The sequence below is a fragment of the Leopardus geoffroyi genome, chromosome B1 (genome assembly GCF_018350155.1).
Source record: "Leopardus geoffroyi isolate Oge1 chromosome B1, O.geoffroyi_Oge1_pat1.0, whole genome shotgun sequence".
NCBI lineage: Eukaryota > Metazoa > Chordata > Mammalia > Carnivora > Felidae > Leopardus > Leopardus geoffroyi.
Window position 1 is genome coordinate 149018377 of NC_059327.1, and position 23809 is coordinate 149042185.

At 33.1% G+C, this 23809-nt stretch overlaps 1 protein-coding gene across 1 annotated transcript; it reads right to left on the minus strand.

The window, feature by feature from the left end:
• Nucleotides 1-719: 719 nt before the first annotated feature.
• Nucleotides 720-15606, minus strand: CSN1S1 (casein alpha s1). Its single transcript, XM_045450474.1, has 18 exons — nucleotides 15536-15606; nucleotides 14082-14144; nucleotides 12487-12519; nucleotides 11997-12017; nucleotides 11544-11582; nucleotides 11011-11034; nucleotides 10329-10352; nucleotides 10201-10242; nucleotides 8973-8996; nucleotides 7667-7699; nucleotides 6834-6857; nucleotides 6647-6691; nucleotides 5609-5650; nucleotides 4233-4250; nucleotides 3755-3796; nucleotides 2598-2756; nucleotides 1938-1979; nucleotides 720-1110 (listed from the first exon to the last, which is right to left on the minus strand). Exons 2-16 carry the CDS (start codon nucleotides 14130-14132, stop codon nucleotides 2598-2600), a joined length of 621 nt encoding a protein of 206 aa, XP_045306430.1. The 5' UTR covers nucleotides 14133-14144; nucleotides 15536-15606; the 3' UTR covers nucleotides 720-1110; nucleotides 1938-1979.
• Between the last annotated feature and the right edge of the window lie 8203 nt (nucleotides 15607-23809).

Genomic DNA, 23809 nt, shown 5'->3' on the forward strand with positions numbered 1-23809 from the left:
GCTAACTGGTTTTCTTTTCAAGGCAAAAAATTCATCTTTGGGTGTTATGCATATAAAATATATATTATTGGTAGGATGCCGAACAGTTGATGGCTTCGGGCATGCCACAAGAGGCCTTATCTCTTGTATGTTAGGATCTTATAGATACAATAGTTCTAAAAGGGTCATGACGTGTTGGGTTGGCTGTAAACCTGGAATATACCCTGAAAAGTAAATCTTACCTGGGGCTTTTAGGATATCAGAGCAAGTAACAATTGTCATTTCAAGAAATAACTCCTCATTGGGCTCTGAAGGATATTGAACAGGCCACCATGGCTACTAGGTGACCGTGTGTACTAAGGTGACCTCTTAAATGGTCTAATCTACCTACATATAAACTCAGCTATAATCAAGTGGGTTGAGCACAAACAGGTCCTGGTGGCATAAATTAATTGCATCACCAGGTTGTTCAAGTACCCAGTTGACACACAAATGCCACACTGCTGTTCCTCTCTGCAGCCACACCTCATGGGAAATATTCTATAAACAACTGACTTCAAGTGAAAGATTTTGGACCTCGTTTATAATTTGCCAGAATCAGAAGTGACATTTTAACCTTTTTCATTAAAATGTGATTGAAAGTATCATAGAAAAATTTAGTGAAAACAAAATATTATATACACACTCTGAAAAGGATTATGTAAATGTTGCTGAATGGAATAATGACAGAAAGTATGGACTGTGCCTTAAAAGTATAATTTATTGAAAAGAAAAAGAAAAATCTCAGTCACTGCACACAATTACATGATATGATGACACTTACAGAAGAAGCAATTCAAAGACTTTTTAAACAAAATTTCCATCACAGAAACTTAGTAAAGACTTCAATACCCTCTGATTCAGTGGCCTTCACACCAGCATGATGTAACTGAAATTTAGACAATAAACTGTTAGGAAAATTTAGCTTAAGGAAAATGATGATATTCTATCTAATGCACAGTAGAGAACTCAAGAAGAAAAGACTGCCTTCAATTTGGGATTGTCCTATTCTAAAATAACAGTCGAATCCTTTGGCTAGGATGGTTCTACACGATAGAGGCGAAATTAAGAGAATGGAATTTTCAGTCACATCTGTAAAGAGAAAAGGAAATATGTGGTTAGCCATACTACATATTTTGAGTTAAAGACACACTTTTATGGTATGCACATTTTAATTTCCATTTTTTCCATTTTAAGATAAAGCTTACAATGTTATTTGTGCTTTCCTGTGGCTGACATATATATCCATTTTTCCTGATTTTTAAGTTTTGAAAATAATTTATTACTAGATAGTATTTTCTTTTGAAGTAATATAAAAGATATGGCAAGGCAACTGGAAGAAAACTCTGACGTGGGTCAGAGTTTTATCATTTTCTTTAGTTTGATCTTTTGGAAAGAAAGTTGCCACCATTGTGAAGGGAAGTGCACACACACACATACACACACACATTTAAAAGCTCCAATCAGGTGGGAGAAGGTAATTAAAACAAATCTGTTGACTTTTCAGTCTGTTTGCCTATTGACAAGCAATCATTTGGTTTCACTAGGTGACTTGCTAAGGATTTCTTCTGTAGTGAGCACAAGGAACAGGATACAACTGTTGGGTTCACCTGAGTCTCAGTGTCACATCTTCATAGAACGTTAGTAACATACAAACTCCTATACTTGTATAGGATTTCCAATATTATAAATTATATTAAAGTTAGGTGACTTTTTAAGTTACTGTTTAAATACAGTATGAGCAGGAAACAAAAATTTGCACATTACTAAGCCAATTGAATTCTTTAAGTGCTAATGTGTTCTGAAGGAACTAGACTTCAGCAGAAAATAAAAAAACTTACAGCCTACAATCATATCTTTTTACCTTGTCTTCAAATGAAAATAGGATTAATGATTAGACAGGTAATTTGCAAACTTACCAAGCACCATAATTGTGGAGTTTCTGAGAATTTTTAATTTTTCTGGAAGAATAAAAATTGTTAAAATTATGTGATCAAGGTAGTCAGCAATAAAATTTTCTTAGCCCCGCCCCCAAAATGACCACTACTTATTTGCTGTGTCTATTTTCCCAGCACTATACTTTGCAAAGATGATTATATTTAATCACATTCAGAGTTATTAAAATAAGCATTGTTATACTTATTTCAAGTAATCAAAAGTCAGAATTTGAATTTAGAACTACTGGATACCAAAATCTGTGCTCTATTGTTATGTGTATCATGGGTATAACCCAAAGGAAGGCATTTGAAGATTAGTAAAAGTGCAAAAAGAAAAAAAAACTGAGTTCTATATCAGAACGCTTTATAGTTTTAATTTGGAGAAAAGTTTTTTTCTACCCTTATCAAGAATGAGTTTCACTTATAGAATAGATAACGCTGCTCCAAATGTTCCTGACTGTTGGACTGTTAGCCATAGATACCAGAAAGTATTGTCAATTTTCCATTTCAGAAAACTCTCACATGAGTCACTAAACACTGATTTGCCATGAATATTCTAAATCTGTTTCTATGGTAGGTTCTGTAAGTGAATTTCTTTTATTTCCTTTAGTAGAACATCAATATTTCGGTAAATGAACTTACCTACCACTCTGGCACAACACCAACGTTTTCAGTGTTCTCAGGGGCTGTAAGTTTAGTGACGTCATAGAATGGTGTGTAAGCAATATACTGCATGACTTGTGGAGGGTAATACCACACAGCATAGGGAAAAGCATCAAGTTGGTAGAATTGTTGGAAAGGCTAGAAGGAAAGACCATTGAGAAGCAACAATGTATGAACAATTGCTGTTTTGAATCTCTGAAAATGAATCATTCCAATCATTTCAGACATGGCTGTTAGCAACACAAGAGATAATTACTCGGTGAGATCTTTGAAAGAAAAAGAGAATATGAATTACATATTCTGAATAAAACTTCAAAGGTGGAAGAAGCAACCTATTTGAAATACTTTTCATGTAAGATAGTTGGGAACTGACACTAATTTTGTCCATTGTATTTCCTAGAGGCAATTTCTTCTAAGACATATGGAACATCCTCAACGATCTTTATTAAGAATCACTAAATGGCAAGTAGTGACTGGGGGGCTTCGTGACTGATATGGAACTGACCTTATTGTTCACAAGAATCAGAATTGTTATGGCAGCACATAGTTCATAGTATCTGGTTATTGCCTTAAAAATGAAATCAGAATCCCTAGGAAAACTGTGGAACAATGGAATTTAGGGCAGGGGAAAGGTTGGTATTTGCTATGTATTACTAACAACTTCATTTCACAGATGAGAAAACAGGATCAGAGAGTATTTTTACAGAGACATTCAGTATCTCTCCAGATGGTTTATTCAAAAGAAAAGTGTGTCAACTAGTTTGAGAGTTTGAGATTCCTAAATATAAATTGAATCTTAGAATCGGACTATGGGCATAAAGATATAAAATTAAGAAATATGTTAAAAGAGAAATTAATGTAACCATGGAGATTAACACTTCATAGTGCTTGTGATTATAAATACAATGCCCACATCAGCTGAGACAAAAAGCAGAAAGCAGCTCCTTTTCCAAAGACTAGTGACAAGTAGTGCTAATCTCCCCTGTCAATTAATATAAATTGTCCCAGAAGTTGGGAGTGAGAAATAACTTCTGAAGAAGAAAACAACCCCTTCAAAGCGTGAGGCTATTTAAAAGCACACATATTTAAACTTCACAATATATCATTACTCTGTAATTTATTAATCAAAATATTACCAATTGGATGTGGTTGTTTTCAGTCACTCTGCGCAGTTGTTGCTGTATAAAAGGAAATATAGTACATTCTAAATTACTTAGACATCTTCCGGTACAACACGTTCATTTTTCAATGTACCGAGAATATATCATCATCCATGAAATTTAGGATAAACTGCATTATATGCCAGAATTATGAAAAAGTATAAAAACACTTTTTAATTTGTAACTTTAGAAAAATAATATTCAAATGGTGCATGGGTGGCTCAGTCAGTTAAGCATCCAACTCGATTTTGGCTCAAGTCATGATCTCACAGTCATGAGATTGAGCCCTGTGTAGGGCTCAGCACAGAGCTCAAAGCCTGCTTGAGATTCTCTCTTCCCTCTCTCTTTGCCCCTTCCCAGCTTGCACATGCAAACAAGCAAGTGTATTGTCTCTCTCAAAATAAGTAAACTTTAAAAAAAATTAAAATATTCTTGATTTAATAAATAATCTTACCTGGTCACGGAGAGCTTCCTAGGAAAGAGAAAATATTTTGTTTTAGTATATTGACTTTATTAATTTATGAATAACAAACATTTATTAGGTACTTTCACTCATTCAGGGATAACTATGCTAGCCACTGAGGACACAATGAACATTATGAAATGCAATGAACATTATGAGCAAGACCAATATAGTAATAATATTTGTGGAGGTAACAGCTTAGTCATATACCTAAAATAATAAAACATATTATTCCTGTAATTTCTCAGATCAGTAATGGTGAATTCCGGGGGTGGGGGTGGTTAGTGATATATTTAAATTTATTTGGACTTTATTTTAAACATAAGCAACTTAGACACCAAATAAGAGTAACAATTGGGCCCAAATTAAATTCATTATTGACTATCCTCTTCCTACACCGATAACAGAAGAAAACAAAAAATATAATTTTACTAAATTACGACAGGGCCTTTTCCCTAAAGTCTTAAGTTGATTTGTTGCAACTAAAAGTAAAGGTTTTTGTTTTTTTTTTCCTCCCAAGCTAATGACTTTATAAAAATCAAAAGGATCAAAACTAAATAGTATTAAGAAGGTTGTGCTGATGGGTATATTTTTGATCTATTGATATGCTTTAGCATAAAAGCAATTTATGGCATTATGGTTCAAATGTACATCTTGATAAGAGACCTTCATAATGTTGTTAGAAGTCTCATGAACAAAGCAAATTTTATAGAGTCTGAAGGGTCAGGGCAGGAAATTGGACTTGCTACAAGCCAGATTTAGGGCTCGCTGAGTAGGAGATTGATAACCCAATATTCAAAATAACACCAGGAAGAATGTTTCCATTTCACACATAAGGAAACAGGTCCAGGGACAGTAAGTACAACTTGACAATTCTTAGAGAGATTGACAAAAACAATTTGAATGTTTAGGACTCCTGATTCCTCCTACAGAGTCTATACTGTTTCCTTAAATGGAAAGTTTATTTGGCATATCTGTGCTTTCATGAGCAGGAATAGGAATGTTTCTGGAATCTCCATACAGCACTGAATTTGGGAAAATAAATACATGATAAAGTCCTAAATATAATGTATCATCAGAGACTATAAGAGGATTTGATGTAGAATTTACTCAAAGTAAATTTCTCCTTGGTTAGTAATTATGGATAAAATAGACAGCATTAGTATAGGCATAAATGGAAAGAAATGGCTTTGACAGTAAATATACAGGCAGTCATATGAATAATTTTTCAATTATTGTTAACTACCAGGCTAGAATAGTTTCCTGAGAAAAAAATGAATACATCTTTAGAAGTGCACCCAACATAAAATTTAATGTATTTTAATTCTGCAGAATACAATTTTGTATTATAATAAATAAACTATTACCAGTTGCAGTTGGTTGTATTTTCTCAGTCTATGAAGCTGTTCCTATTCAAAGGAAAAAATATTCTCAGTTGCTTGGATACCATTCAGTCCAACCCCATCATTCTTAAGTAATGAAGCTAGAATCCTAAAATGCTTTTTCTAGAAGTAAAGAATGAGGAACTATTAATTTTACTTTAGTGTTATTTCTACAACAGATAATTTGGACTAATTGAATTATTTCTTTTTAAAATATTAGAAAACTGCTTTCTTAACTTATTTTTATTTTTTTAATTTTTAATTTAATTAATTAATTAATTATTATTTTTGAGATCCCATGACCTGGGATCATGACCTGAGCTGATATCAAAAGTCAGGTACTTAACTGACTGAGACACCCAAGTGCCTCTTAACTTATTTTTAAGTTAAAATAAATTAAAATACAATCAGATATGAGTATTCAGGCAATTTTACTTATATAATATCTTGTGTCAAAATACTAAGAAAATTAAAAATGATTTCTGCTTTCTGACCAAAGCTTTTAAACTTGGTCAAATGAAATCAAAATATTAGATGAAGTGGGGGAAAAAATGATGATGCTTCTGACATTAGCCACATTTAGTGATCATTTACTTTGAACTATGGATTATATTAGCTGCTTTTATATCATTTAATATTTATTATCATTGTCATTTTAGAAATTAGATTATAGACTTATAGCAGATAAATAAACTAACATCACATGCTGGTAAAAGGCAAAGCTTAGGGGCAAACTCAAGTCTGGCCAAATCTATGGACTGTCATTTAAATACTAGGCTATTCAGATCCAAAGCAGATTATATAGTACAAATATTCAACTTAAAGCATGTATTAAAAACCTGGAATTAAAAAACTCATTAATTTTATTTTCGGAGAAGAAGCAGTCATTATCTACAATCCATCAGACTACTTACTATGGATTACATTTTAGCAGATAATGAGAAAGAGAACAATTTATCAATATAACATTCTTACTCATTTCTTGGTACATTTGCCTTTGATAAGCTCATAATGAAATTTTACCAGATAGCGTTGAGAGAGTATATCTTCCTTTGAAATGTGCTTCTGCTAAAAAACAAAAACATTAACAAACATATATATGTGTGTGTGTGTGTGTATGTGTGTGTATACATACACATATATGTATATGCATATTGTAGCATATCTTGGGTAATATTACTATATTTTAAATTTGACGAATAACTCTTACCTGAGTGTTATTGGGAACAACTTCCTTCAAAAAAATAGAAACAAGCACACTTTTAATTTTATGACATTAATTTACATTTAAGGTAAGAATGCTAATTAACCAAACACTATTACTAAATAACTGTGGTTAACTGATTTTAAAAACAAATTTTTGCATAACTGAGACAAGGTGAATAATTTGAGGTATATACTGTATTCAAGATTCCCTTTCTTCTCACTGCTTTCAGCAGGGAGATTATTCAGAATGTTGAAGGTGGATATAAAATATTCACCTTTAGTGAATTCACAGAAACTTGGGTTGGTCTTATTTTGTAGTTTGGATGAAGGTCTCCCAAAGTTAAGAGAAAGACCTCATCACCTTCTATGCCTGCTATTTTTTCTTTCTTTAGGTTAACAAGGGGCAAAGAATGTGTAATTAATTAACCCCGAATGGGTTGATTTCTACACAGAATATGACATGTTAACATAATTGATTTAGAAACATAGCCACCATTGTAATTTTTAATGACAAGATTGAGTTCAACTAATATGGGTAGATTTAAATAAATATGAAATCTGGGAAGGGCAAAATAACTAGGGAAAAAAATGTTTGGGCACCACAGATAGCCAGATACCATTGTTTGCCAACAACAATCTTGTCATTTTGTCTCTGACAAAGAGTTGTTTTCTTACATCTGTTGGGGTGATATTCACATCTTAAAATTGAAATAGAGTTACATATATGGCACCTTGTACAATGAGACCTTATGAAATATGTAACCTTCATGGTTCAACAAGCTTTCATAAATGTTTTCTAACTAATTGGGATATTGAATTAACATCAAAATCACTTACCTCGCTTGATGAACTGCTGCTAGTTTCCCTTTGCTAAGAGAAAGGAAACCAGTGTCATTGACCCTGGTATTTTTAGAGTTGTAAGGAAACTAGGTCTACACTTTCCTCTTGGGTTGCTAACTCCCGGTTTCAGATTTGAAATGAGTGATATGAAAAGCTTCAGGGCCAATATAATGTATTTTCTGAAGTGTCAATTTTATTTAAAATATATGGAGAGAAGAGGATAATAACTTACCAAATAACTTAAAAAAACATTTTTTAGTAAAACAAACACAGGTATATGATTGAGTAGAATGCAAAATGTATATGGATATTTTTTGTGTGTGATAAATATGAAACTTGAAGAAAAAGCCCCATTCAGCTGACCTACCCAGAGTTAAGCATTTATTCTTGTGCACCTTTTTGAAGTGAATAAACTGGAAACACTAAAATACAACGACCAATTGGGGCGCATGGGTGGCTCAGTCGGTTGGGTGTCTGACTTCGGCTCAGGTCATGATCTCACAGCTTGTGAGTTCATGCCCTCACAGCTTGTGAGTTCATGCCCCATGATGGGTTCTGTGCTGATAGCTCGGAGCCTGGAGCCTGCTTCAATTCTGTGTCTCCCTCTCTCTCTCTGCCCCTACCCTGCTTGTGCTCTCTGTCTCTCATATATGAACAAATGTTAAAAAAATTTTTTTAAATAAAAAAAAATGCAACAACCAATTTCAGCATGGACCTAAAATTATATTAGCTTTTAAAACATCTACCCTTTGAAATATGTAGTTTCCTTTTAAGGCATGTATGTTTATATTTATATATGGATATAACTTTTGTATTGAAGTGCAAATTTTAAAAGACTGATTCTAATATTCAAAAGACTATTCATCTCTTCAGAGAGTTGATTAACTATATATTAGGGACTTACATGTTTTTCCCACATTTTTAGATTGGATAGCAGAGCCAATCCCCGGTGATCCCCGGTGATTGCTGCAATTAATTCTTCCTGCCCAAGGACTGCCCTCAACATTGAGAAAGCTCATACCCCAAGATAGCAGAGGTAAGACTTTTGTTGGAGCCTCATGTTCCATTTGTTAACAGTCATGCACATTTTGCTTTTTACTCTTTATTTTAATAAATAAGCAATGTTTTCACTGATCATCATACAAATGACATATTCCCTCTTCCGATTTTAATTTTATCTGGCACGACATTGTACACTCTTGGACTTGAGAAGTTTAATCTTGCTCACTTTGAGAAGATGTTTTGCATGAAACAAAGCATATAGTGTGTACTACGTGTGATATAAAAGTGTAGAATGTCTTACCTCAGGGTCTTCCATAACATGTCCCTTAGGAAAAGAAAAAAGAATTAATTTTATGTTTCAAATGTAAAATAACAATTGCTGAATAAAAATAGACAGCAAAGAAAATAGAAAATTGAGGCAATAGCCAAGTTATAAGGAAAATAAAAAGGCCTGCCTACCCTGGCCTGAGCTAACCAAAGGATTTACCTCCCTAATCTGCATTTCAGAGTTTAATAAAAATTATTTTGGATTCTTATATGTTGTGATAAACCAATGTAAATAATTCTACATTGTACTTTAACCAGTATACGTTCTTTTTTCTTTAATTTGGCTTTTTCAAGGTAAAGAGCAGCACCAGATTAAAGATCATGTGGTAAATAAAAGTGCACAAACCATTGGCTCAATGACATATACATACTTAAGCAAAATGAATTTTCTCCCTCTATATTCCATAGCAATATAGTGACATTATCAATAAAATTTAAGCTGAAAATATGAGTGCTGGTGTAATTATCCAGCTAATTCTGGCCAATGTGTGATATATCTTTTTTTTTCTTGAATTAGAAATATCTGTCTTTGTTGTGAATTAGAATTATTTACTTTGTGTGGGTATGTAAAAAGGAATGTTTTTACTTCTTCTTTTTCCTTATATTAGGTTTAACAGCTTTAAAACAAAAGATCATACGTCAGTTGATTTATTCTTAGTATTCTGCCAAGAAAAGATAATCATTCAGGTATGAAGGATAGTTAGATATATTTATCTCATAAATTTTGAGCACCTGTGTGGTCTCTTTATACCAAATCTATTAAAAATCTAGTAGACAACTCATATTTTAAAAATCATGTTTAAATAAAGCAAATCATCAACTGTGACTATGTAAAAAATCCTTGGAGCAGATATATTGCTATATATAGTACCCTGAATGAAGCATTTCTTCAGCTTTGGTGATAAGTACAAACAATTGGCCAGTCCACAATCACATCCATGCAAGCACACATTCCTTCCTTCCTTCCTTCATCCATACATTCATTCATACTAATGTTTCATCTCCCCATAGGTTTAAAGTAACATCAATAAAATCAGTATTCTTTAGAATTCTCAGCAGAAGTCACATTTTGAATGTCTGAAAAGTTCTAAGAAACTATAAATGCCATAGAAAAACTTCTTTTTTCTAAACTTAAATAATTTTCCCACTGCAAGAATACATTTTTTTTTTTTGGCACACTATTTAAAGAAAAATTTTGGTACCTTGGGTTCATCATTCTGTGTTTCTCTCAGAAGTTCTCTTTGCTGAAATCAATAAAGGGTAGCATGTAAAATATATTTTTGAAAGGACAAACTTTTAAAATAATTTAAATACCATTGGTGTTCCTTACCCTGCTCAGTTCACTGAGGTGTTCCTTAGGGATAGAAAAGAAAAGAGAAACAACATTAGTGAATAGGGATGTAAGTGAGTGAACATCTGTAAGAAAGTGTACCCTGCATTGTGCTGCTGCAAATTAAAAAAATAAATATGTTTCTCATGAATGCACTAATATTTCTTGATATGTCATTTTTAACATCAGTTTATTTTTGCTAAGCTTTCTTTGCTTAAGCTGTATGGCAATATGCACTTAAAATAATAAAAAATGAGTCACCTCTTGATTTCAGCTAAGGTCATGATCTCGCATTTGGTGAGATCAAGCCCTGCCTCTGGCTCTGTGCTGACAGTGTGGGGTCTGCTTGGGATTTTTTCTCTCCCTCTCTCTCTCCCCCTTGCCCCTACTTGCACTCATGGGTGCGCTTTCTCTCTCTCTCTCTCTCTCTCTCTCTCTCTCTCTCTCTCTCCTCTCAAAATAAATAAATAAAAATTAAAAAATAAAAAATAAAAAGTTGTCCCACTATATTTTATTGTTATCTTTTATCTTATTTCAGTCATAGTTCTGAATTCTCTTGATGTTACCTGTCTGGTTCAATAAACCTAGTGTCTATTTCCATAAGAGGCAATAAAGAAGTGGACAGCACAACACTTGCATCCGTTTGTTAACTTTATGGTGTATCTTGTGGAGATCTCCTTACCTGTCTTAATTCTCTTGGTGTAAGCTACAAAAGAAAAGAAGGAAGGAAGGGAGGGAGGGAAGGAGGGATGGAGGAAGAGAGGAAGAAGAAAAGTCATGTTAAAAACCATTCAGGCAAAGTTGGGTTGCCTATCAACTTTTTAAATAGTGGTCATGAAGTCAAATTTCTATTTGTGTTTTATTTGACAATTAAGTCACTAAATTATAGAAAATACAATACATAAAGGAGTATTGTTTAGAGACAAAATGTTCCATCCATAATACGTATGGAAATTGTATATTCTACCTAGGTTATGCAAAGGAAAGCATAAGTGTTTTACAAAGAGGCAAATGCATAGGCACAAATTAAAATTTAATGTAGCTTTTTAATATTTGAATATCTGGCTTTAATATCCTTTGTGGGTGCCTGGGTGACTGAATGAAGGGAATATTTGGTCAAGCTAAGTGGAAAAAAACATTTATAAACTAAAATTAAAATACATTTCCCAGAAAAATGTGTTTGTCTTTTAAGAAAAATAAATGGATAACACTTACGAGAGCAAACCTGAGAGCCTGTCTTTCTTTGAGAAGCTCCTATAGAATTAAAGTGTGAATGATTAAAAACAAAATGAAAAACATACCAAAAAAGGAGCATGTTTGTCCATTTGAACACAAGTTCTCAATTTTAATTAGGTAAGCCAGCGTATTTCTTAGGTAGAAGAAAAGATAATTAGTTTTAATTTTATAATCTAATTTTTAAAACTAAAGGAGACACCCTATTTGGTTGTTTCTTTTTACTAGGCTTAGAGACTAAGTCTGTGCTTAACAAAATGTCAAAGGAAGAATTCAGTAAGGATTTAGTCAAAACAGAGATTTGAGAGAGTAATCCAAGTAGCTGAGTACTTGGATACATTTGAAGGCAAATAAAAAGTGGAGCAGGGAAGACATTCATCATTCATCATAGCTAACAGAAAAGGCTGGGAGCCGGGGGTAGAGAAAGAGCCTTACCTCTCTGCTGTCTGGTTCATTCTGCAAAGAATAAAAAAATAAATTAAAAGGTATTATTAGTTCAATTAGTGGGCAGAGTGGAGGTGTAATGACTCTTGCAAAAACGTGAGGTACAGGTATCTAATTGAAGATCCAGTGTGTAAATGAGACCAAATTATAAATCACATGTTGGAGTTCAAGTAGAAGAGAAAGAAGCAGGAATACATTAAAATAGATCATGTTAACATATTCTGTTTAATTATTTCTCTTGAATATTAAGATTTTTATTAACCATAAATATTTATGTAAGTTCATGTGCCCACCTCTCTAAGAAAGTTTGTGAAAACAAATAAAAATTTCTCAGCACTTGAACTGAGTTTATTATATCACAGTGAATGTGAAACTGTTTTATAGAGAAGAGAACAGGTGTAGAGTCTGTGTGTTATCAAGACATCATCACTTACATTATATAATTAGAGGGAGTTCTTGGAATACAGAATAGAATACTCACTCGAACGAGTTCTAGCTGTCTATGAGGATGTTTCTGTGAAAAACAATAGTGAATTGTAAACAAAACAAAAGAAAAAGTAATCAAAATACAATAATAATAATTTCACAATAAATATGTACTATGAATTTAAACATTACTACTTAAGCAAGGCTTTTATTTTAATAGCTAAATTTATCTGAAACCACGTTTCCCTGGTAGCAAAATGGGGGAAAAAAGTAACTATAACTATTTAATTAACAAATATCAAAACAAAATAGGTTAATTATGTTCTCTCTTCGGAATATGACAGAAAATTGGGAAAAGTATGTAAAAAGACTAAAAAAAAATTCTTAGTTTAAATTAATCCAGAATGATAAATAAGTTATTTAGTTTTCTAAACTACTATTACATGATCGTTCTAAAGGTGATTTTAAAGCATTACAAATTTGTGGAGCAAAATGTATGCTTTCCTAATTAAATGTTGTTTGTCTGGATTTTATTTTTATCATCAATTTAATTATACAAAAGATTTTCTCAATCTGAACCTTGACTCTGGAGACAAGGCTAAGTTTGATTAAATGATAGCATAAACATTTCTGATGTTTTCTTGGGAATAGAGATGTAGAATCTGTTTTCTGAGGAACTTGCATTCATTTCATTTGTAAGGACAAGATAAGAACTACTCCCACGACACATTCCTGGGGACTTGGATCTTTTTTTGTAACTCAAAGTCAGAGATTTCTTTCTGTTGGTGCTTAGAGTGTAGCATAAACAAAATTCTCTTGGTTAAGAAGTTGAGTTACTGGTGATTACTCATTTTCCTTATAAGGATTTAGAGAATAAGAGTCTCATCAATAGAATAATGTGCCAGCACTTCAGAAACTTTTGCTTCCGTATTTATTTGATGGTTGTGATGTCCAAATATCTCAAATCATTACTTGGTGAGTTTCCCTCCAGGTCATCCTTGTTTATTCCTCCCTCCTTCATTAGCTACACATCACAAGAAAACAGAATAACATTTGCTTCACGTAACTAACAGAATACCATTTCTTTTTATTTTTGAGAAGAAAAATAATTTACATGATCTAGTTTCATGGTCTACAGTGACCACAGTAACTTGATTTCTGAATCAGAAGAATCAGCCTTGTTTTCTATACCTTGGGCAAATATTTGTTGCCACAGCTATCTCAAATGAAGGTTGACTTCATTTCCAAAAGTAAAATACACTGGAATATGTGACTTTATGTTATATTTGATAAGGAAATACAGCACCTATTATATGTCTACAAATACGCTAATTCTATAATGGACCAAGGGAAAGAGCCTAATTACATTCTTTGATGCTATTTATTATGTTGTACAATAACTAATTTTTTTGTTCTTTTTTTTACTTTTTATTAAATTTTTTTTTATTGAGTAGTGCTTATACTTCAAGTCAGACATTGGATTTGGACTTAAGACTTGTGAAATATTACCATAGTTTTAATATCAAGACTTTACTAATTAGAGATCATCCCATGCTTTAAGATTATTATTCTCCATATTTCATGTTTGATAAGATATAAGATCCTTTCTGACAAGAATCTTCAACTTTCTAAATTCTCTACTGTACTCACAGGTCTGGCAAGAGCAATAGCCACAAGGCAGGTAAGGATGAGGAGCTTCATGGTGGTCAAGGCCTAGGTAAGAGAACAAAGTAAAAACGAGTTAGGTCTTATCATAAAATTTGTTTCATGAAAAAGAAATCCTTGATTTTCCAAAAAAGGAAAATTTATGACAAAATAGGTCCATTTGAGGAGTGGTATTTTAATTAACATCTTTAATTTTGCTATTTAACATAAATTTAGTTTATGATTCTAGTTATCTTGCTCAGTGCTTATTTTAAGAAATATCAATTTCTGACCAATATTTTCATCCACTAACATTCTAAAAGAAAAAAATTGATTTTTGGGTATGGTATATGGTTTTGTCTGAGGAATAAAGGATTATCAATATTTACATACAATTTTTAAAAAACCCAAACTTTTCCTCTTAGATCATCAGATTTGCTAATTGAGTAATAAACTAATTTATTTTATCTGATTTTTTTTGAAAATCTCTCCTTTAAGTCTATTTTAGAGCATTCTGTTCTTTTGGAATCTTTGTGAAAAATGATATCAGTGCATTTGTAGAAATTATTAATCTCCATCAGTTATTAAAAAAAGTCTAGCTATCACTTCATGTTTGACTACACTGATCTATCCATGACGTGACTGTATGAAGATGATTGGACAGATTCATAAGATTCAGATGTCTTGTTATGTTTGATTTCCAGAGTATCATCAAACTGCAAGAATCTGTAACTACTGACATTTATATGTAGTAGAAAAATGGTTTCTGGGGAAATTATTTTTAAAAATCATGTTATACATGTTATGCCTTAGTCAACAAACTAATACTGACATTTTTATATATACTGCTTCAGTTGAACCTAAAAACAAACTGTTGAATCTAAACACATTAGTAAAGAAGGCATATTTACAAGCCCAAAATGAGTTTACTATCTTTACCCATTTGTATCCTTCCAAATAGCCAAATTTAAACATCTTTACAAAAGTAGTATTTTTTTGTGTCTAACATTGATGTACTCTTTATATAATTAGTTTTATTAGTTACGTGACATGAAATAAAAATGGTCGTGAAACATTCTACCAGAAATGTTATAGTAATTAAAAAGATCAGAAATTATTTTGCATAGCAACTTTCCACGGAATTGGACAAAATAATTGAAACTGCGTCATCAAAAGTGTCTTAAAATTATGTACCTACTTTTTCAATATATAAGATTTTAGTTACCAAGTCTTAAAAAAATGATTTGATCTTTATAAAGCTATAGTAAGTTTTCACCAAAATCTCTGAGATCAATGGTGTCAAAATTTGCAAATGCATTCTAACCTACCATTAAATCATAAGAAGGTATCAATATTTGCAAACACATAGAAAAGTTACAAATGCATCTTAATGAAAATGAAAGAAAGAAAGATTAGACAGTGTGAAATCATAATAAGTTTGTGATATGTAAACACAATACCTTGAACTCAAGCCTGGGAAGAAGAAGCAACCTGGGTTGATGATCAAGGTGATGGCAGATGTCTTTGCTCCACAGCTATTTAAACCAAGTGATTAGTAAAATGCTAATTTTGTGGTTTCAGTTCAACCAATAGGTTATTTAAATTCTAAGAATTCTCTCAAATAGGAAATTCATTTTCAGTTCAATTTCTCTCCCAAGAAATTCTGTGGAGAGCTTCCAACAAAGGAGTGATTCATGCTCTGATAACAGATTATAGAGGAAATGGAATATCATTACTCAAAATTAAAATACAAACATATCCAACTTTATGGTTATTATAGGAACATGATTGTCTATTAAGTGAATAATTGGAAAGACTAATATATAAGTAAAATTCTCTTTTTATCTTTTGAAAAATCCAATGCCTATAAAGAAAATTCTCGGGATGAATTAGAGTCTTCAAAATTTTTCAACTTTTGTTAACATGCTAGGTCATGGTAAGAATTCATGATTTACTTCACCTTTTAAAACTCAATTTGTCATACATTAGTTATTTTAATTATTCACTTTGTGGGGTACTTACATTGTATATGCTCTGATTTTTTTTTCCAAAAAGGAAATGTAATTATCCTATAAATTTTGGTGGCATGTTAACTTCATCACATCATTTTTTATTTGCTTTGCTTTGGAAGTTCTAGTTGTGATATCATACATTAATTTAGTTACTAGATTGTTTAACTAAAAGTAATAATTATTGAAGAATTAAATTTTTAAATGTTGCAAAAAATAAATCATACCTCTGATTTTCCATCTTTTAAAGTAAATAAAACTAAAAAAAAACAAAGTCCCTCTCTCCAATCCCCAACTTTACTCCTAGAATGAACTTGCATCACACATTTTAGAAAAAAATATTATGTTGAAGAAAATTCCCTTACATAGAGAAGGTTTTTTAAAAATACTGTTCATTATAACTGCATTTTTATAAGGAAAAAACACACCATATATTAAAAAAATTTTTAAATACTATAATGATATTTACATCTTATTCACAATCATGTGACAGGAACATTATTCTGTATTAAAAAGAAATTCCAGAGTGGGTCAGTCTTTCTACAATGGGAATCAGAGAGATTGGTTTTCCATATTGAACCTCTCTACATAGTATCTTCCTTGCTGACTATATCATATCAATTTTAACAGCTTACTAGTGTTTTCTATTCACAGGCATACCTTGGAGATATTATAGGTTGGATTCCAAACCACCCCAATTAACTGAGTATTGTAAAAAAGTGAATCAAATGAATTTTTGATTTTACAGTATATATAGAAGTTGTGGTCTTTTAAGTGTGTATAATAATAGCATAATATAATGCTATAGTATAATAATAATAGTATAATATAATACTATAATAATAGTATAATATAATAGTATAATAATACTATAATAATAGTATAATATAATAGTATAATAATAATAGCATTATGTCTAAAAACCAATGTACATACCTTAATTAAAAAAAAAATACTTAATTGCTAAAAAATACTAACCATCACCTGACCTTTCAGTGAATCATCATCCTTTCACTGGGGGAGGGTCTTGCCTGGATAGTGATGGTTGCTGACGTATTAAGGTGGTGATTGCCAAAGGTTCGAGTGGCTGTAGCAGTTTCTCAAAATAAGAAAACAATGACATTTGCCACTTCGATTGACTCTTGCTTTCATATGTGATTTTTCTGTAGTGTGTAGTGCTGTTTGATAGCATTTTATCCACAGTAGAACTTCTTTCAAAATTGGAATCAATATTCTCAAACCCTGCTGTTGTTTCACCAGCTAAGTTTATTAATATTCTAAATCCTTTGTTTTCATTTCAACAATCTTCATAGTATCTTCCCCATGAGCAGATCCCATCTCAAGAAACCATTTTCTTTGCTTATCCATAAGAAGCGACTCTTCATCTGTTTAAGCTTTATCTCTAAATTGCAGCAATTAAATACAATAATAATGAAAAAGTTTGACATATTGCAAGAATTACCAAAATGTGACACAGAGACATGAAGTGAGCAAATGCTGTTTGAAAAATGGCGCTGATAGACTTGCTCAAGTCAGGGGTGCCACAAACCTTCAATATGTAAAAAAAAAAATGCAATATCTTCAACATACAGTAAGGCGAAATGCAATAAAATGGGCTATGCCTCTACTCCGATTCATGCAAGCTTCTTTAACTGCATTATAGTGCCTTGTTTTTGTCTTTTCTAGATAGCATATCCAGAATGATTGACTTATTTTACCCCTTAGAATTACACTATATAAAAATCTACTGTAATTTATAAAAAACTACTGTATCTTCATTTGTTTATTTATTTTTTGTTCACTTATTTATTCACAGAGATGAAGGAACTGGACAAGGTACTGTGGATATAAAAGTTGAGCAAGATAAGGGACTCTTAGGTGGCTCAGTTGGTTGAGCGTCCAACTCTTAATTTTGGCTCAGCTCATGATCTCATGGTTTGTGAGATAAAGCCCCACCTTGGGCTGTGTTCGAGATCATGGAGCCTGACTGAAATCCTCACTTTCCCTCTCTCTCTGCCCCTCCCCTGCCCCTGCTTGTTCTCTCTCTCTCTCTTTCTCAAAATAATTTAAAAAAAATTTTTTTTTTAAGTGTTGAGGAAGACAAAATCCCTGGCCTAGTACTATGGTGGGTACTCAACACACAAAAAGCAAATAATTTTAATAGTTTTGATAGTCCAAAAATAGAGATTTGAACAGGATCTCCAGAGTACCTATGAACAGTTGAGACTGGGAACATACTTTTTAGAAATGTTTGATAATAATAAGACTTGTCATCAAAAGGAGACAATCAAGCTTTTAGAAGTGTCTAATCTGCATCATTAAACAAGCCCTCTCTTAGTGAACTTGTGTATCTATCATGAGATTTCTCAAAAACTCAAAATCCCAATTTTTCTATCTATAATCCTCTATAGATAAGGATTAATCTCCACTTTGTCTGAATTAGGTATTGAAGAAAGTTACTAGGTTGTAGTTTTTATTTTTTATTTTTTAAATGTGTATTTATTTTGAGAGAGAGAGCATGAGTTGCAGAGGGGCAGAGAGAGGGGCAGAAGAGAATCCCAAGCAAGTTCCATGCTCAGTGCAGAGCCCAACACTGAGCTTGATCTCATGACCCTGAGATCATGACCTGAGCCAAAATCAAGAGTTGGACACTCAGTTGACTGAGCCACCCCTCCTCGGTGCCCTGGTTGTAATTTTTAATAAATCATTCTTATCATTGTAAAATATAACTGGTTCCTATAACTTGAGAAAAGATGGTTTCATGTTTTGTACATTTGTGCAATGCCAAGTCCTACAAAATTTTAGCCTAAGTTCATTTGCTTTATATTGATATTTTTCATTTGCTTTACCAGTTAAATTTGTTCAGTTCCAGCCATTAAAACAAAGCTCAAATTTGAAACACATATTTAGGTCATTTATAGTCAGATAAGCCTTTGCCCCATGAGTAAAGAAATGAGATTATTACCTGGTTATCAATTTTCTATTGCAATAGAGTCACATGGACGGTGAACATATAATTGATCATTCAACAAGGAACATTCATAATAATGAAAAGTTATGCTCTCAGTAATTATAATAGAAAAGAGACATAAACTAGGACTATTTTAGGCACACCGTGGCATGGCCACTCTAACGATATCACACAACTGGTTTTGAAATTCCAACAGAATCCCTAAACAAAAGAAAATGGAAATAGGTAGATGAGGGGCAACTAAATAGAAATCTTTCTTGTTTTCTAGTTTTTTGATAATGGAAAAATCATTTCCTTCTTGAATTCATACTTATTAGAAACACTAATTAGCATAAAAATGAAGAGAAATGTCAGTAGCCATTAAATGACACAGATTTTGAAAAATTAAAGTTAAGTGGTAAACTTTACTATGCAAGGCTTTGTATATTGTTGCAGCATGTTGTGGTCCAGACTCACACCTTCTTTGAAGGACTCACTTTGTATGAGACTGTCAATAATTCAGAACATAAAGTTTCAAAATTAGTTTGTCATAATTCTTTCAGGAATGTTTGGTTTTATGACTGGTGACTCTTCTAGGAAAGTGTCCTTTAATTATGTGACTAACAGCTAACCTTCCAGAAGGAAACCTACCGAGAAATGTGAAAGATACTTTTTTTTTCCTCTGGAAACCCACACGCCATTTGGAACCTAACAGAAGATTCACAATGGATGCTTGGTAACTACTCTCAGGTATTGTATGAATAGAATCTTGCAATTCAGAAATAAAATAAGAGTCCTTTTCAGGGAGTTGTTGTCTATTATGAATATATGACATTACTGGAAATATGGAATCAATGTTTACTTTTGTGTTCGTATCTAGAAAAAATCTCCTTTTTAACTCTTTAGTATGTTCTGAAATAAAACACACAACTGGAGTAAAGTGCTTTAATGCAGTGGTTGCAAACAAGGCCCTGGGGTCACACTGTCAATTTAAATCCTGGCACTCATTAATCTGCTACTATCTTGGGTAAATCATTGTGCCTCAATGTTCTCATCTGTTTAATAACATCCACTTCCTGCATGAGAAAAAAATGAGATTACATACCTGCAGTACCTGAAGCAAGGTGCTCATTTAAAATTATCATTATTGGAATATGATTTTATAAAAGCCTCAACTATTTTGTGCCCAAATTATCCTCTTACTTCATAGATTTGTAAACTTTGTGAATTTATGAATGACATCTTTATGTTTATATGTGCATAGAAAATGTATGGAAAGGTAAAGACAAAACTTCTAATAGTGACCACAACTAAAGAACTTTGGGGATGGGATATGAAAAGGGAATAGAGAAGAGAGCTTAGAATTTTTATTAATGAAATGCTGTACTATTGTATATTTTCACAGAACACAGTGAATTAGAAGGTGCTTCTCAACTTTTAATGTACTTATGAATCACTAGGGTATCTTGTTAAATTTCAAATTCATGCTCAGTAGATCTGAAATGGATCCTGAGATCCTGTATTCTTAACAAATTTTCGGGTAGTGTTATTGCTGGTGATCCATGGGATACACTTTGACCAGCAAGGAACTAGGAGATTTGAAACTGTAATATATAGTCTCCTTTAAACTTACCAACGATGAAATTTTGCATATAAAAAAATAAAAAAAGTACCTAACATCACATAAAAGCATGTAACATATATAGCAAAAACAGATGCTAAATAATTCTGAATCGTATTTCCATGAGATTTTTACCTTCATAACAATGTCTAGAATAAAGAATTTTCTCACCTCACCCTAGATTTTTTGTGTGGGTAGGATGTTCTATTAGCAACAGTTTGTCTATGTAATACCAATTCTACCACCTTCTGGATACCTCCAACCGAAATTCATTCATTTTGCCACTAATGACACTTTTACTTACTCAGGACATATGGGAAAATTAAGCTAACATTTAACTAAATGCTACCTAGTGCGTTCTTTCTGAAAGACTGTGAAATCTGATGTGTAAAGGGAGTTTTGCCTATCAGAAATATACCTTCCTCTGACTTGACGGAACATAGTTTTCATAATTGATATGCCTTCCTGGGTCTAATCATTGTATGTCCTTGTCTAACAATGTTTTTATGGGGATATATAATGTATTTAACAGACATTGTCACCTAGCAGAACCATAATTTCCCAAACAGATTAGTAAGCCATCCATCAGTAAAATGGAATATATTCATTTATTAATTTCTGTGGTTCTTAACAATGTTTTAAAGCCTTCTTACATTTATTATTCTGGTTGCTCCTCACAAGAATCATGCACTGTTGCGAAGGCAAGAATTATTTTCTCTTTTATGGATGAGGAAACCAAGCCTCCATAAGTTAAGTAAGTTAATTTCCATACAAGGTCATGCATCAACTAACAGGTAATGATGGCTTGCTTCTTCCAACATGAGAGCCCGTGCTCTTGCTAATATACCACTCAACAAGAGCATTTAATGTATATAAGTTATTGTATCTTTAGATAGGAGACAGAGGAAGTAAAATCCTAGCAAGAGCAGAATGCCTAACATGCATGTAAGATGAACTGACTTAAACCATCAGAGCATAGTCTGAGAATAAGAGGAACCATCCGAATCAAAAATGTCACAGTGTTGCTAACGACAAGCTTCACAGTACTTCTGGGGAAGTCTGCAGACTGTTAAATATGCAATGTCCTTTTAGCAACTACACCTTTATCAGTATTAATGCTTCTTCATCGATTAGCTAGACTTTAATAGCTAGTAAGATTGTTTGTCACTGCTATGGAAGTACTGAAGTGCCTAACAGTGAATATTAGACTAGAGAGGGCAATTTTAGAATTGAAAAATTTTAAAGATAAAGAAGCTCTTGCTAATGACAATAAGAAGTTAATGAGTGAAGTGAGGTAAAGTCATTTTTTATCATTTATTATTGAAATATAATTGACATATAATGTGATAGCAGTTTCAGGTGTACAACATCGTGTTTTGACACATCTACACCTTACTCAGTGCTCGCCACCATAAGCATAGTCGCCATCTGCTATCATACAACCTTATTATGATATTATTGACTATATTTCCTATGCTGTACTTTTCATCTCCATCACTTCATCTTATAACTAAAAGTTTGTGCTTCTTAATCCCCTTCATCTATTTCATCCATCTCTCTACTTCCCTCCCCTCTGGCAACCACCAGTTTGTTCTCTGTTAAGAGTATAGGTAAATCATATGGTATTCGTCTTTCTCTGTCAGACCTATTTTTAGGTAAAGTTTTTTAAAGAGATCAGGAGTTTGATTGGACTATTTGTGTGGGCACTAATATAGGCCACCCAGGATCATGACAGGTTTAAAGATGGAAAGAAGAACCCTCTGCACAAGGATAGCATTAGGGACTCTGATGGACGGTAGATGGCAGCAGTGAGATGAAGAAGAGGTCCAACTGGAGACTAGCAGGACTTCCAGGTAACAAGGCCCCTAGAATACAGTCCCTGCAGAAAGTCCTCAGGAAATGGAAGTGGTGGTGAAATGACCATTCCTTCTCTTGTGGACCTCCAGATACAGGTGGCAACAGGGAAGGGACACCTTCCCCAACTTGCAGGAGTTAGAGGGTATTTTTATGTGAGAAGATTCAGGTTCAAATTTCTGTCTTTCTTGGAAGTAAAGGAGATGAAGGGGTTTCTAGTAATATTACTGAATTTTTGTAGACACAGTGAAAGAGACTGTGAGGAGGCTGTGGAGCTGGAGCGTTTCCAAGAGAGAGAACTCTGAGGGAAGTGAAGAAGAAGAGATAGCAAGCTGGGGATTGTTGACATGGCCAGTGATTAAATTATAGCAATGAAGGATCTACTATAGTGGAAAAGATCCACAGAGGCACATGGAAAGTCATAAAAATTTAAGAAGTAGAAATTATTTTAGGAATTAACCTCTAGACGGCTGATACAATAAGTACAATAGAAATCCAGAGGACAGATGGCACCTAATGGGTTGAGCTAGTCAAGAATTTGAAATTACTATTAACATTTGGGTAAGATTTGGAAAGTTGAGAAGCGAGAAGGAAGTTTACAGATGAGGGAAGTGCTAATAACAAGTGGATGCAGGAATTCAAACTCTAAAATAATTCTGTTGGGACTACGAAGCTATACGTTTTTTAAAATGTTATTATATTTTTTAAGTTTATTTTTATTTATTTATTTTGAGAGAGACAGAGACAGTGCAAGCAGGGGAGGGGCAGATAGAGACAGATCCCAAGCAGGCTTCAAACTGCCAGAGCAGAGCCCCACATGGGGCTCAAACTCAGGTACGGTGAGATCATGACCTGACTGGAGATCAAGAGTCAGATGCCTAACTGACTGAACCACCCAGGTGCCTTAAATCTATACATTAATAAAGTTTATATATTGAAAAATGCTACAGTTGTTGAGGAATACAAGAACTTTGAAGGCATAAAAAAGGAGGTGCTACCTTCAACATGAAAAGATTAGGAAAGGAGCCTTGGAAGATGAGTAGAAGTGTATGAGAGGAAGTGGGGAAGTGAGGAAAGAGGGGAAGTGAATTACAGATGAAGGTGGGGAGGTGTGTTGAACAGTCTGTGCCGCAAGCACAACATGGAAGGCTATGTAGTACAAAGAGAAATTTGGATTTGATATTGAGAACTGGAAATTCTTCTTCTGATGAGGAAGGCAGAAGCCTGAAAGGCTGGCACTCTCTCCCTGGGCCTGGCGATGAAGCTCTGTAATGTTCTTCACCTTTGCCCGCCCTACCCA